We start from the raw sequence: 15,427 nt of genomic DNA, 5'->3' as shown, positions 1-15,427 counted from the left end.
GCGAGGTACCACAACAGCCATGAACACGGGCTCGCGCCCGCACAGCTCCCTGTGTAGGAGTGTGCTGGGGAGCCTCTGTTCATGCTGTACTGTGTACCCTGTGTGTAGGAGTGTGCTGGGGAGCCTCTGTTCATGCTGTACTGTGCCATGAAGCAGCAGATGGAGAAGGGGCCTATAGACTCCATCACAGGAGAGGCGCGCTACTCCCTCAGTGAGGACAAGCTCATCAGACAGCAGATTGACTACAAGACCCTGGTCAGTACCACAACACAGCTTGAATCACAGAAATAAGCGGAACACTTTTACATCATCTCTCTTTGACTGAATACATTCATTGCTCTGAGAACCATTCGTCTGGCTGGCTAGGTAGTACAGTAAGTAGCTAGCTACAAGAGTGACTACAGGTGTATGCGGTTTAACTCACGTCTTCCACACTATTCACTCTGCTTCAAGCCTCTAGTCCTGTGAGTCTTCCCCATTGCCAATCTTACCTTTGACCCTTACACCCCCCCTAGACCCTGCACTGTGTGAACCCGGAGAATGAGAACGCCCCGGAGGTGACGGTAAAGGGGCTGAACTGTGACACGGTGACCCAGGTGAAGGAAAAGCTGCTTGATGCTGTGTTCAAAGGAAGCCCTTACTCCCAGAGACCCAAGGCTTCAGACATGGACATGGGTAAGGCACACAAACACACCATGCACAAATGAACACACGCGCACACACACAACCCAAACCAATTAGCCAAAACACACTTCCCAACACTATCTGGAGTCACTCAACAGACACTAACACACCCTCTCCTTCTGYTCGGTGTGTGTTCAGAGTGGCGTCAGGGCAGGATGGCCAGGATCATTCTCCAGGATGAGGACGTCACCACCAAGATAGACAATGACTGGAAGAGACTCAACACACTGGCCCACTACCAGGCAAGTCTGTCATGGTTTATGTCTCAAAGTTGATAAAATAATGTGTTTTTAATCAATCAATTAATAACATTTTATTTTTATGTATACACTTTACAATTACCGTATTACAAATATTTTCTGGATCGATGTAGGGGATCACTCCCTTGGTGTCTGCAGCCCAAAATTCATGGGTGTCATATATAATACATTTCTCCTCAGGAATGAATAAAGTGTATCTTAYCTCAACTGTAATGCATAATACATTAAATCATTGTGTATATGATATAAAACAAGGAAATAAATACTTAGTAAAATACCATAATATGATACTATACAATATACTTTGTCAATTTACATGGAAATTCATACTACTTGTATACTGTAGGTCTATACAGAGATTATTGCTATCACACCAATAAAAACTTCAGTTATTAAGCTTGTTKTATGCAGCCAGTGCACCTGTGTAACAGATGTTGCTTGTATAATAGTTGTGTTACCTTGCTTGAGACCTGGAGCATGTAAAGAGAATGTCAGACTGCAACGCTAGTGCTGGTTAGATTCGTGTCCAGTGTACTTAACACACCAACCATCTATCGTTAGTATGGCTCAGTATCTGCCAAATCAATATCCCTGATCTTGGTGTCCATAGCCACCTCTCAGGATGTCTGCTCTTCCAGATCTTCAACCAGGAATGGATCTCCCCTCAGAATTAGTTAAAGTGGTTCTGCATGCAAGGACACAGTGAAGTATGTGATGTAGTTCTTGTAGTCTTCAATACATTTATCAGTACAGGGTTTCACTCGATGTTCCCCATCAGTGGAGAGGCTATATGACTGATCATTGGTTAGTATGCACTTAGAAGTTGTGTCAATGAGGATTTTGTCTAACTCCAGTCCTCTTCTCACTCATCTCTACCACATCTAACACAGTCCTTGAAGATCAGCTATAGCCTGGTTCAGTTTTACAGTTTTTCACTAAGCAACCAATATTGTTTATATATAATGAGAATAGTACAGGTACTAAAATTGACCCATGAGGAACTCCTTTAGTGACCTCGAGGAATTGCAAATTGACACAGTCAGCAACTATATATTGAGATCTGTCCATAATGTAATTTTTTTAACTAACCACATACGCTGCTATCAAGTCCAACATGTGCAATAACAATGAGTCATCCACAATGTCAAAAGCCTTAGACAGGTCAATAACCGATGCAGCTTTTTATCTATAGAACATACAATATCATTGACAACATAGGATGCAGCTAAGATGGTACTATGACCTTATCTACATCCTGATTGATATGCATTTATGATACATTTCCTGGTTAAGGAGCAAAGTAGATTTTTATCAACTGTTTAAATATTTTTGCCAGACACGATGCGGTAGTTATTTGTCACTAGGGTTTCCGCCCTTGTGAAGAGGAAGTACAGGCGCTGCTTTCCATGCTTTAACTATAGAACTGCTGGSCCTTGAGGGACGACCCTTCAAGCTAACGAGCAGTCATTTTGACTGCAACATTCTAACGGTGTAATTAATCCCAGTATGTACAATACTTCCTCTTCACTTAGGGCCCCCAAAAGGGTCTGACTACATGTGTGGGTTTGTATGTGGATACGCAGGCCTGCGAGCCACTGTGGCCCCTCATGATGAGGTCAGATTTTTGGTGGCCCCCCACTCCCATCAAAGATGCCCATCCCTGCCCTAAAACTTTTGTAGGGAGCATGCTTGTCAGCAAAAGTGTTAAAAACATCAGAGAAATAATCGAGAACTGACCTAGGGTCAGGAATGGCAGGTATACCTACTATGTCACAAAGATTGTGCAAAAAAATCTTGATCATTCACATCTGACATTCCTTGTGTTAATGATGGGCAGAACGGATTTAGGTAGTCTTACATCGGTAATACAGGCAATAAGGAAATGCTCATTGATATCATGAGCAAAAAACACAACCGGCTGTGTATTTACAGTGCATTCAGGAAGTATTCAGACCCTTCCCCTTTTCCACATTTTGTTTGTTTTGTTATCTCTGTGGAGATGGTTGTCCTTCTAGAAGGTTCTCCTATCTCTGCAGCATTCCACCAATCAGGTCTTTATGGTAGAGTGGCCAGACGGAAGCCACTCCTCAGTAAAAGGCACATGACAGCCTGCTTGGAGTTTAGCAAAAGCCGCCTAAAGATTCTCAGACCATGAGAAATAAGATTCTCTGGTCTGATGAAACAAAGATGGAACTCTTTGGCCTGACTGCCAAGTGTCACGTCTGGAGGAAACCTGGCACCATCCYYACGGTGAAGCATGGTGGTGRCAGMAGCATGCTGTGGAGATGTTTTTCAGTGCCAGGGACTGGGRGACTAGTCACAATCGAGGGAAAGATGAACGGAGCAAAGTACAGAGATCCTTGATGCTGCTCCAGAGCGCTCAGGACCTCAGACTGGGGCAAATGTTCACCTTCCAACAGGATAACAACTCTAAGCACACAGTCAAGGCAACGCAGGAGTGGCTTGGGAACAAGTCTCTAAATGTCCTTGAGTGGCCCAGCCAGAGCCCAGACTTGAACCCGATCGAACATCTCTGGAGAGAACTGAAAATAGCTGTGCAGCTACGCTCCCCATCTAACCTGACAGAGCTTGAGAGGATCTGTAGAGACGAATGGGAAAATCTCCCCAAATACAGGTGTGCCAAGCTTGTTGCGTCATACCCAAGAAGACTCAAGGCTGTAATCGCTGCCAAAGGTGCTTCAACAAAGTACTGAGTAAAGTGTGTGAATACTGATGTAAATGTGATATTTCAGCTTTTTTATATATATATACATTTGTCAAATTTTCTACAAACCTGTTTTTGCTTTGTCGTTGTTGGGTATTGTGTGTAGATTGATTAGGGGGGRAAAATATAGTAATCCATTTTAGAATAAGGCTGTAACATAACTAAATGTGGAAAAAGTCAAGGGGTCTGAATACTTTCCGAATGCACTGTATGGGGTCTATTTGTACTGTAAGTGTGATGTCAATCAGGTCAGATTTTACTGGATTTTAAAATTGTGCCGGGTTGGTTTCGATATTACATGCGCTAAATTCAGATCGATGCATAATACCTTGAGCTTGTCTTAAACTTGAGTCATCCAATCAAGGTTAAAGACAACCCATAATCATCACTTACGATGCTGCATAAGTTGATAACAGGTCAGCTAAATGATTAGTAGCACTGGGATGAGCAGAGGGGTCCAGTATATCCTCAACATACTACATTTGATACCATTTTCCAGGCATACGTTTAGGGCTAGGCATTCAAACTGACAGAGGTGGAAAGTCATACTGACACATAAAGCTACATTTGACAAAAATAGCCACACCTCTACCTTTTCGATCAGATCTGTAAATGTTGTATAAATCCAAAGTTACATCATTGTTAAAAAAAAACACAACGTTTAAAAAATCACAACGTTTAAAAAATCACAACGTTAGGTCCATTTCTCGACCGAGGTAGCAGTTTATTGTAAGAGGAAATGGAAGTTACCTGGTGTTTATATAGCTGTGTGTCTGTCTACTACTGTTGCCAATGTTATTTAAGTCAACCAACTTTTTGGTGATGAAAGCATACTTTTTTAAAAACACATTCTTACCCCGTCCAGATCCATTGTAATGGTTACACCTTTTTTTCTGACAGTCAACTGGAATATGACTTTGTCGTTGTCATCAGTCACTGATGTCCACCTCTCCTGATGTATGGTGTTATATTTCCATCCGCAATAAGTATTTTACCAGGAGGGACCAACCAATCCCCAGAGGGAAATGTACCTGCGGAGAAAAAAAAAACATTTTAATACAAACAAAAGTTGAGTCTTCATTCTTGGTGCTATTTCCAGGTCTATACAGGTTTGTTGCAAGATATTAGAATTGGGCTGCCTKTGTAAATGCAGCCTTAGTCAATCACTCCAGGCACCAGCAATGTAGCAGTGTGTATCACCTTTTTCTGACCGCATGTCATGTGCAAAGTTTTCAGAGTTCAGATGCATGTCTAACTCTAACTGTTATATTTCCTGTACTCCCCATCAGGTGACGGATGGCTCAGTGATAGCCCTGGTGCCCAAGCAGAACTCTGCCTACAACATCTCCACCTCCTCCACCTTCACCAAGTCCCTCAACAGATACGGTTTGTGGGTGTGGGTGGGCAGGTAGATGTGTGGGTGGTTGTGTGCGTGCAGGTGCGCGTGCGTGCTATTTTATTCTCGAAGTGCTTTCTGTGTGTACGATTCAGAAATACACAGCTAAACATTAGAAATATCTCAATAGAAATGATAATGCGTGCCGAGTGTTGACGTTAAGGTCAGACAGTGAAGAGGAGTGATGTGTCATGTAAGTCCGTCATAGGGCTGAGAGTAACTGGAGACTGTCCAGTCCCTGTCTGTGTCTTCTCCCCAGGATATCTCTGTCTCCCCCTGCCTTGATCACCCCCCTCCCCCGCCATCTCCTTTATCTCTCTTGACCACCCTCCCTCGTATCTTTCKCTTCATCTATAACACACTGGTTATGTGATTTGAAATCATATTGGATTAATCTGAATCCTGACCATGTCCTCTCTCTCCCGTCTTCCCGTCCAGAGAGTATGTTGAGGACKGCCAGTAGTCCAGACAGCCTGCGTTCTAGGACCCCCATGATCACGCCTGACCTGGAGAGTGGTACCAAGCTGTGGCACCTGGTCAAGAACCACGACCACTCAGACCAGCGTGAGGGCGACCGTGGCAGCAAGATGGTCTCTGAGATATACCTGACCAGGCTATTGGCTACTAAGGTACCCCACACACAGACAGACACATTCACTCTCACTCACTCACTCACTCACTCACTCACTCACTCACTCACTCACTCACTCACTCACTCACTCACTCACTCACTCACACCTGTCCCCCCTCTACCGGTAAACAACACCCAACATCCTAGCTAAAACCTGTTTCCTCCGACAGCCAGCTCTCTCATTGACCTTTGTTTCCAAGGCGACTGGCTCAGATGCTCATTAACATTTTTCATAACCTTTTGCATGAGTAGGTGCAGCACCCAAACGCTATGTTGTCTTAATTAGCAGCCTGACCTTTTGAGCGGTTTTCTGATCGTTGGAATCAGGAAGGGAGATGGAGGGGCTTTCTCTTGGATCCTAAACCCTAATCCCTTTCTCTTGGATCCTAAACCCTAATCCCTTTCTCTTGGATCCTAAACCCTAATCCCTTCCTCTTGGATCCTAAACCCTAATCCCTTCCTCTTGGATCCTAAACCCTAATCCCTTCCGTTGGGACTCTCAAACAATGTTTGTGAATTGATTATTGGGGGTGCCCTAGGGGGGCATGTTTTAGTTCTAGCCAAGCACTTACACACACCTGATTTGACTAATCAAGGGCTTGGTGGTGGGTTGATAGGTTGCATCCGGTGTGTTTGTGCTGATCTGGAAAAAACATGTGCGCAAAGATACGGATATAAATTCCATGAATAGAGCGGACATGAGTCCTCACTCTACATGTCATGAGGAATATCTGTTCTAGACAGTACTGCTATCGGCTCAGTACTGTGGCACTATAAGCACTAAAGACATCAACTGGCAGGCCATTACTTTCTGTTCCTCCATGCCTTGTTGGTAGCACCTCATTTACCATGCACAGGACGTGCCACACCACTAGGCGCTCATTTGCACTTGCTAAGTACTGTACATTAAGGCGTTTCTGCTCACCCTCGCGATTTCTCTCCCCTGTTGTTTTTTCATTTGCTCATGATTTCCCTTCAGSTAAAAAAGTGCAAGGTTAGGTCTACGGGGGTTAGAGAGTTTGGAGAATGAACAGTGAGAGTGGGAAAGACGACAGGAGTCTTGGCCTGTATATACTTCATGTACAGTGGGGCAAAAAAGTATTTAGTCAGCCACCAAYTGTGCAAGTTCTCCCACTTGAGAGAGGCCTGTAATTTTCATCATAGGTACACTTCAACTATGACAGACATAATTAGGGGGAAAAATCCAGAAAATCACATTGTAGGATTTTTAATGAATTTATTTGCAAATTATGGTGGAAAATAAGTATTTGGTCAATAACAAAAGTTTATCTCAATACTTTGTTATATACCCTTTGTTGGCAATGACAGAGGTCAATCGTTTTCTGTAAGTCTTCACAAGGTTTTCACACACTGTTGCTGGTATTTTGGCCCATTCCTCCATAAATCTCCTCTAGAGCCAGTGGATGTTTGGGCTGTTGCTGGGCAACACGGACTTTCAACTCCCTCCAAAGATTTTCTATGGGGTTGAGATCTGGAGAACTGGCTAGGCCACTCCAGGACCTTGAAATGCTTCTTAGAAGCCACTCCTTCGTTGCCCGGGGGTGTGTTTGGGATCATTGTCATGCTGAAAGACCCAGCCACTTTCATCTTCAATGCCTTGCTGATGGAAGGAGGTTTTCACTCAAAATCTCACGATACATGGCCCCATTCATTCTTTCCTTTACACGGATCAGTCGTCCTGGTCCCTTTGCAGAAAAACAGCCCCCAAGCATGATGTTTCCACCTCCATGCTTCACAGTAGGTATGGTGTTCTTGGATGCAACTCAGCATTCTTTGTCCTCCAAACACGACGAGTGAGTTTTTTCCAAAAGTTCTATTTTGGTTTCATCTGACCATATGACATTCTCCCAATCTTCTTCTGGATCATCCAAATGCTCTCTAGAAACTTCAGACGGGCCTGGACATGTACTGGCTTAAGCAGGAGGACACGTCTGGCACTGCAGGATTTGAGTCCCTGCCGTAGCTTGTGTTACTGATGGTAGGCTTTGTTATTTGGTCCCAGCTCTCTGCAGGTCATTCACTAGTCCCCCCGTGTGGTTCTAGGATTTTGCTCACCGTTCTTGTGATCATTTTGACCCCACGGGTGAGATCTTGCGTGGAGCCCCAGATCGAGGAGATTATCAGTGGTCTTGTATGTCTTCCATTTCCTAATAATTGCTCCACAGTTGATTTCTTCAAACCAAGCTGCTTACCTATTGCAGATTCAGTCTTCCCAGCCTGTCCAGGTCTACAACTGTTGAGTTTCTGGTGTCCTTTGACAGCTCTTTGTTCTTGGCCATAGTGGAGTTTGGAGTGTGACTGTTTGAGGTTGTGGACAGGTGTCTTTTATACTGATAACAAGTTCATACAGGTGCCATTAATACAGGTAACGAGTGGAGGACAGAGGAGCCTCTTAAAGAAGAAGTTACAGGTCTGTGAGAGCAATCTTGCTTGTTTGTAGGTGACCAAATACTTATTTTCCACCATAATCTGCAAATAAATTCATAAAAAATCCTACAATGTGATTTTCTGGATTTTTTTTTCTAATTTTGTCTGTCATATTTGAAGTGTACCTATGATGAAAATTACAGGCCTCTCTCATATTTTTAAGTGGGAGAACTTGCACAATTGGTGGCTGACTAAATACTTTTTTGCCCCGCTGTATATATTAGTGTAGTTTTGGCCAATATGTTGGTATGTGAATAACTGACCGGAGCCGGCTTTGTTCGTCTGTTAGTTTGTTAGTCTAAATGCGTCCACAGTGTGAGGAACTTTTCAATTTCAACTTCATAAAACAGTGATTTGTACAATACAAAGCCTCATGAAGTTGATATCAGTGATACAACTCTATAACCCTCCCCTTTCTCCTTTCACAGGGTACATTGCAGAAGTTTGTGGACGACCTGTTTGAGACCATCTTCAGTACGGCCCATCGAGGCAGTGCCCTGCCGCTCGCCATTAAGTACATGTTTGACTTCCTGGACGAGCAGGCCGACAAGCACTGCATCTCTGACTTGGATGTACGGCACACCTGGAAGAGCAACTGGTGAGTGGGTTGACTATCTTAGCTGGCATGTCTGCTGGCAAGGTTGGTCGAATTTATAGAAAAGCAAGCAATAACAATACACTGATAAGACTAACATTCCTTTGAATATTTTACCCAGATTTTAGGAGATAGCGAGGCATATTTAGTTTCTTTAAAAAAAGATCCACCAGTCAGAAGAATACATAAAGCTCAAGAGGTACCCCTAGATATGAAGAAATATAAGCGTAGCTTTGAAATAGAATTAAGCATAATGATATGGCTCTAGATTGCAGGAAAAATATTTATTCAGGTGTTTGAAAAATACAATATTCTCCAACCCCCCTATCTTACATAGATTTTTGGCGTGCATTTCACCCCTGGTTGAGTGTTAAGGAGAATGTACGGTGGAGTATGACATTAAGATTACTCTCACTAAAATGTTTTCTCTCTTCTTCCCACTCCCTCTCCATCTCTTCCTCCCTAGTCTTCCTCTGCGGTTCTGGGTGAACGTGATCAAGAACCCCCAGTTTGTGTTTGACATCCACAAGAACAGCATCACGGATGCGTGTCTGTCTGTGGTGGCCCAGACCTTCATGGACTCCTGCTCCACCTCAGAACACAAGCTGGGCAAAGACTCGCCCTCAAACAAGCTGCTCTACGCTAAAGACATTCCCAACTACAAGAACTGGGTGGAACGGTATGGATATAGGCTATTTTCAGCGGGCGGGCCATTATGGATTAGGTTGAAAATTAAAACTAGGGTAGGAAAGTAACACTGTTGCCATTTGACAGCATGGAACTCGCTTGGTCACTTGGCTTGCCTTTATTCAGCTCACTTGGTTTCATTGGTCAATTGATATGTGTCAGTTAAATATTGACAGAGTGATTGCTTAAAGATTCTCCCACACACTCTCACCTTCCCTCCCTCTCTCTCTGTCTCCATCCCCCATTCTTTCTCAGGTACTACTCAGATATCTCGCGGATGCCCGTCATCAGTGACCAGGACATGAGTGCGTACCTGGCGGAGCAGTCGCGGCTCCACCTCAGCCAGTTCAACAGCATGAGCGCCCTGCACGAAATCTACTCCTACATTGTCAAGTACAAAGATGAGGTGAGAACAATGGCAGACATTTTTGTTATGTTTGTTTAGATTGCACCCTACTTTGGATTTGAAGAACTGCTCAGTTGTCGCTCAGTTGTCGCTCTCTCAACTGCTTTTGTAAAAGCTAATGTTTCTCACTGCTCATTTTCTCCCTCCCTCCCTCCCTCCCTCCCTCCCTCTCCCTTTCTCCCTCCCTCTCCCTTTCTCCCTCCCTTCCTCTCTCTCCCTCACTCTCTCCCTCTTTCTCGCATTTTGTTTCTCTCGCTTTCTTATCATCTCTTTCTGTCTCTCTCTGTCTCTCTCTGTCCATCCTCAGATTCTGACGGCTTTGGAGAGGGACGAGCAGTCGCGGAGGCAGAGACTGAGGAGCAAGCTGGAGCAGGTCATCAACACAATGGCCCTGGCCAGCTGAGGACTGACCCTTGCTCTCCTCCTCATCTCCATCGTCCTCTCTTTCTCTCCTCACCCAGAGGAATTTAAACTCAGACAGCGTGGTTTTCAAACCCCCCCTAAAACATGTGATGGAGCTACTGCAAAGGACAGAACAGGGRGCATTCAGCAGTACTGGGCGGGTGTATGTGTGTAAATGCGTGTCTATATATATGTGTGTGTGTGTGTGTCTATGTCAGACCAAGGCACTGGATTTTTCGTCACACACACACCGAGAGACAGCATCACCGGAAAGCATTTTGATTATCGTCGCTGTTGTCATGTTTTTAGTTATTTTCTGTCGGTTTTCCTGAGTTTTGGCGTCGCAAAGCCCTGTATCGTATAACCAGGATGGGACATTTGAAGTGGAATTCCATTTTGGCATCACAAACAGGACATAACATTGTTTGGCATCCTTGGAGCCAATGGGAGATAAGCTCCTCAGGTCACATGTCTCCTGTTGGAATCGAAGATCAATGACTTAACTTTTTTTTCTCCATTTTTTGTTGTATTATTTTTTGTAATAAACTGCCCACTGATCTCTCGCCACCTGTGTTACTGCTGAATTTGCACAATTTACAAATACGTTACCAAGGAAGGCTATATAGATATTATATATAAATACAACTAAACATTTTTAAGAAACAAATATTAGGGTTAAAACAAGCCATCAACAGCAAAACTTTGATTTGATATTCCAGCAAAACAAAATCTACGTAGAAAAAAAAMCGAAGAAACAAAAAGAAACAAAAAAGTTGTGCTGTGCCATGTTTTCTTTTGATGTTGTTTAGTGAAAATACATTTTATTAGATGGAATGTGTATGATTTAAATATGAACATGCTTAGTGACTGAAAAATAATTGTCAAAGTAATAAAAGAAAGGAAGGCACTTTGCCCCTWAGGGCCACCATAGGAAGGCCATCCCATAATATTGTCACATTTCTGTATGGGAATGTTGGACTGGAGCAGTCCTGCGGAAACATTAGATTGCAAATCTGTCGTGCATTCTCAGTTTTTGACAAGTAAACACAGACTCTAGCAAGCATTGCTTCTTTTAATAGACAGTTCTGATGGAATCTAGCATGAAGGTTCATGTTCATCGTCCAGGGCTAAAGAATTTGACAGCTTGTCCTACAGTGGTTGACCAATAGAGAGCATTGCACTACTTGAACCAATTACAATTGTTAGATACTACTGCCCTGTTGGAGCTAGAAAAACAAGCATTTCGCTACACCCACAATAACATCTGCTAAACATGTGTATGTGACAAATAAAATGTGATTTGATCTATAGGCTACCCCACCACCAGTTAGCATTACCACGTCTGATGTCTTACCTGGTGGAATAAAGGTTAAAGAAATAGTTAAATGTGATCAGGGAGGGTTTTACTGAGCCTCTTGGTCTGAAACAACAAAGTTGGGAAAGACAGAAAGCCTTTTCCAGCCCTGGGCCCTTCTTCCTCATCTCTTCCCAATGCTATTCTGCAGATAATAAGCAAGGTGATGGTAGTGTGGTAAAGACTGCTTCTTCTCTCCTAATCCAGAGATCGGAGACAGGCTGGGGCTTTAGCTCTCACCCATAGGGTGGTCTGGACGGTAGAGGGGGGAGGCACCCTCCACTCATTAGCAACACAAGGATAAGTAATCCCTTATCTCCCCTGGTCCTTGTTTCTATCTAAACAAGCTCACTTGCCATGTGTGACTTAAGATGTTTTTCAAAACTTCTCTCTTCTCTTGAGAGGTTTGTTTTTGGAGGTTTGACTTTGTGGAGCGTTTTTTCCCCCGTTTTTTTCTTCTGTTTTCTCTGCTTGCCGAAAACCAAACTGTGGTCTGTAATGTATTTTTGTTGATGTTTGATTTTGTAAATTGTATTTACTTTCGTTTTTTTTATGATGATGAAATGAAATGTAGCTTTTGGCAAAAAAAAATGTATCAGGTTGTTTTCCTTGTTGTTTTTCTCATCTCTCTTTTGAACGTGTAAATTGTGCATTACGCGGTATGCTGAAGATGAAGAGACGTCTTCGGTTTATCTGAAGTTTAAGTACTGTTCATAAGGTTTATCTGAAGTTTACAGTTACTGTTCATAAAGGTTTATTCTGAAGTTGAAGTACGTTCAAAGGTTTATCTGAAGTTTAAGTACTGTTCAGAAGGTTTATCTGAAGTTTAAGTACTGTTCATAAGGTTTATCTGAAGTTTAAAGTACTGTTCATAAGGTTTATCTGAAGTTTAAGTACTGTTCATAAGTTTATCTGAAGTTTAAGTACTGTTCATAAGGTTTATCTGAGTTAAGTACTGTTCAGAAGGTTTATCTGAAGTTTAAGTACTGTTCAGTAAGGTTTATCTGAAGTTTAAGTACTGTTTCAGAGGTTTATCTGAAGTTTAAAGTACTGTTCAAAGGTTTATCTGAAGTTTAAGTACTGTTCATAAGTTTATCTGAAGTTAAGTACTGTTCATAAGGTTTATCTGAAGTTTAAGTACTGTTCATAAGGTTTATCTGAAGTTTAAGTACTGTTCAAAGGTTTATCTGAAGTTTAAGTACTGTTCATAGGTTTATCTGAAGTTTAAGTACTGTCATAAGGTTTATCTGAAGTTTAGAACTGTTCATAAGGTTTATCTGAAGTTTAAGTACTGTTCATAAGGTTTATGAGTTTAAGTACTGTTCATAAGGTTTATCTGAAGTTAGTACTGTTCATAAGGTTTATCTGAAAAAGTTTAAGTACTGTTCAGAAGGTTTATTTTCTGATCTCTACGATCAGTGTAAAATATCACATCAGATAAGCATCTGTGTCTTTTCCAGATGGAATCAGTGACTTGCTGCTTTAATCCATATCTTATTTTTTATATATCATAATTGCTTTTGCAATACATTGTATGCCAGGTTCCTTCCTAAACTCCTCTGAACAGAAATAAAAACAAAACACCCCTTAAATAGACATGACACATTGGTACATCTCAAATGACACCCTAATACCTGTATTGTACACTAAGGCCCTGATCAAAACTAGTACACTATATAGGGTGCCATTTTGGATGTAGTCATTGATGTATACAGCTGTACTGCATTCCTGTTGTCTTTCTCTACGTATCAGACCGTTAATATACAGGTGCTAGCCTGGTCCCGGATCTGTTATGTCTACCCAAACATTTGGCATGACAATGACCATAGTAGTTGACAAGACCGCACAAACAGATCTGGGACCAAGCCATGCAGGTGCTACTTAGTGAGCGAAATAGAACCCTTAAAGGGACCATGTATACGTCGTCCATATTGGGACAGTGTCAGCCTCACAAGAAGTATGACGCTCTCCTAATATGGACACCGCACATTTGTCATATACTAGCGTGCTTGGACCAAACAACACTTCAAAGTTAGCTTCTTTCAACAGTGTGCCTGACTAGTAAATTGTTGGTGAAAAAGCATTACATTTAGAATGAGTCATAATCGGAACATAATCAGAAATGTTTAACTACTGTACGAGTTAAAAAATKTACTCCCCAAATATGCTTAGTCCGCTTTACAGGGCTTTAAAAAAAATTATCCCTGAGTACACAACTTTCCCTTTTTGCTGCGCCTATATCTTTCAGTGCTTTTAGATCACAAGTACATGAAATAGACTGGTCTCCAGAGCTCAGTGATTTTGTTAATAGCAGGCTTATGAATTATCAGCATCATAACTATGTCTGAGGAAAATACATTACACACTGGCAGCTTCCAAATACTTTGTGTTTCTCTCATCACTGCCCTGTTATYTTTTTTAAGAAGACAACTTATTCTCCATTTCTCAGGAAATTGCCTCTTGTTTGGAGAAATTCTCTCTGCATTGTAGTTCTGTTGTTTCAATGTTCTGGCCTTGAGATTTCAATCAATCTGCTTCAGAGGTTTAGCAGGTTCCTAAGTGAGACTCCTTCCCTCCCCATCTCATGATTTGTCCCTGTTTGTTTGTTTGTTTGTATGGCGATTGATTTGTTTTGTCATTGAAGTGGTACGATGTACAGCTTGTCCATTTGATGTGGGCAGGAGGAACCAATGCTAAGACTTGACGCAGCCTGACATGAGGCTGTCATAGGAACAACATAGTGCTTGTCAAAATGGTTTGCGGCTATCCCCACATTATGAAGCATGAATAAGAAAACAATAGATGTTTGGTTGACCATCTCATGCCATATAACAGGATTATTTCTATTGACATACATGTTATGACGGCTTAAGGTCCATATCTCATCATCTCATGTTAGCGGATCATGAACCGYTTACGCCCAAACAGATAGGGGTCATTTCCTGAACCCAGATTGACTATTCCTGGACTAAAAAGATCTTTCAGATGAACAAATGAGCATGATTTTTAGACCAGGCTTAAATGTGGTCTGGGAATCTGTCCCAAAATGACCCATCCAGTCATGCCTACTCATACTATTGCCTTCCCATGCCCTGGTTAGAGAAGATTCTAATCATTTATTTTCCTCATTTATTTTCTAATTGTGGCAAGATCTCAGTAGCTGTACATGTTCCAAATGAAAACTACATAGGATCCAAGAAAGTACAAATCGATCAATTTCAGAAAAACTGGGAGAGGAGTTTTTCCTACTTATAATAATTCTGGTACGTTTTTAAGAGTTTGACTTGCAGCAACTGTCACAAGTGTGCAGGTTATTGTTCATTGTGTAAATATTCTGTTATTTCCTATTTTGCAGATTTACTACTTGTATATAAACACGCATCAAGGAGAGATTAAACATTTTTTTGCTAAATAAAATGGTGTTTTGCGTTTATTTTTGGTGTTAAGAAGTGTACACACACACACACACATCTGTGTAGTGGGAAGGGCTTTCATTATTTTTAGCCAGAGTGAATTCACTCTTGCTTCCTTTCATTATAAGATTATGTTAAAAGCATGCTTAAAAATAGAGTACTGTTATACTGGCTGGTATGGTCTATCATTTCTCATATCTCTACTGGAATAGTATATCAACAGGTTGCCATCCATAGAATTACAGAATCCCATATTGGTGGGACAGTTTAACATTTGATGAATTGCTCTATTACTGTTTGCACTTAACCCTAATTGCTCCAGGGTCGCCGTTGATAATGACAGGGAGGGAGCATTGGGATATGCAAAAAAACTACATTCCAATTCACACATGTATATAATACCCACTTGTACATGTGTGAAATAGG

General features: G+C 42.0%; 1 protein-coding gene across 1 annotated transcript in view; it reads left to right on the top strand.

The window, feature by feature from the left end:
* Window positions 1-15,021, top strand: part of LOC111970443 (plexin-A1-like) — a 443,296-nt gene extending 428,275 nt beyond the window's left edge. The window contains exons 25-34 of the mRNA XM_023997171.3: window positions 109-255; window positions 516-675; window positions 823-926; window positions 4,959-5,055; window positions 5,504-5,694; window positions 8,573-8,742; window positions 9,206-9,418; window positions 9,682-9,832; window positions 10,140-12,306; window positions 12,982-15,021. Coding sequence (XP_023852939.1) covers window positions 109-255; window positions 516-675; window positions 823-926; window positions 4,959-5,055; window positions 5,504-5,694; window positions 8,573-8,742; window positions 9,206-9,418; window positions 9,682-9,832; window positions 10,140-10,235 — 1,329 coding nt within the window. The 3' untranslated portion in view covers window positions 10,236-12,306; window positions 12,982-15,021. The remainder of the gene's footprint in view (window positions 1-108; window positions 256-515; window positions 676-822; window positions 927-4,958; window positions 5,056-5,503; window positions 5,695-8,572; window positions 8,743-9,205; window positions 9,419-9,681; window positions 9,833-10,139; window positions 12,307-12,981) is intronic.
* Window positions 15,022-15,427: the final 406 nt, after the last annotated feature.

The sequence above is a fragment of the Salvelinus sp. IW2-2015 genome, linkage group LG11, assembly GCF_002910315.2.
Source record: "Salvelinus sp. IW2-2015 linkage group LG11, ASM291031v2, whole genome shotgun sequence".
Taxonomy (NCBI): Eukaryota; Metazoa; Chordata; class Actinopteri; order Salmoniformes; family Salmonidae; genus Salvelinus; species Salvelinus sp. IW2-2015.
Note: the sequence above shows the minus strand (reverse complement) of the source record. Positions and strands in the feature narration are given on the sequence as shown.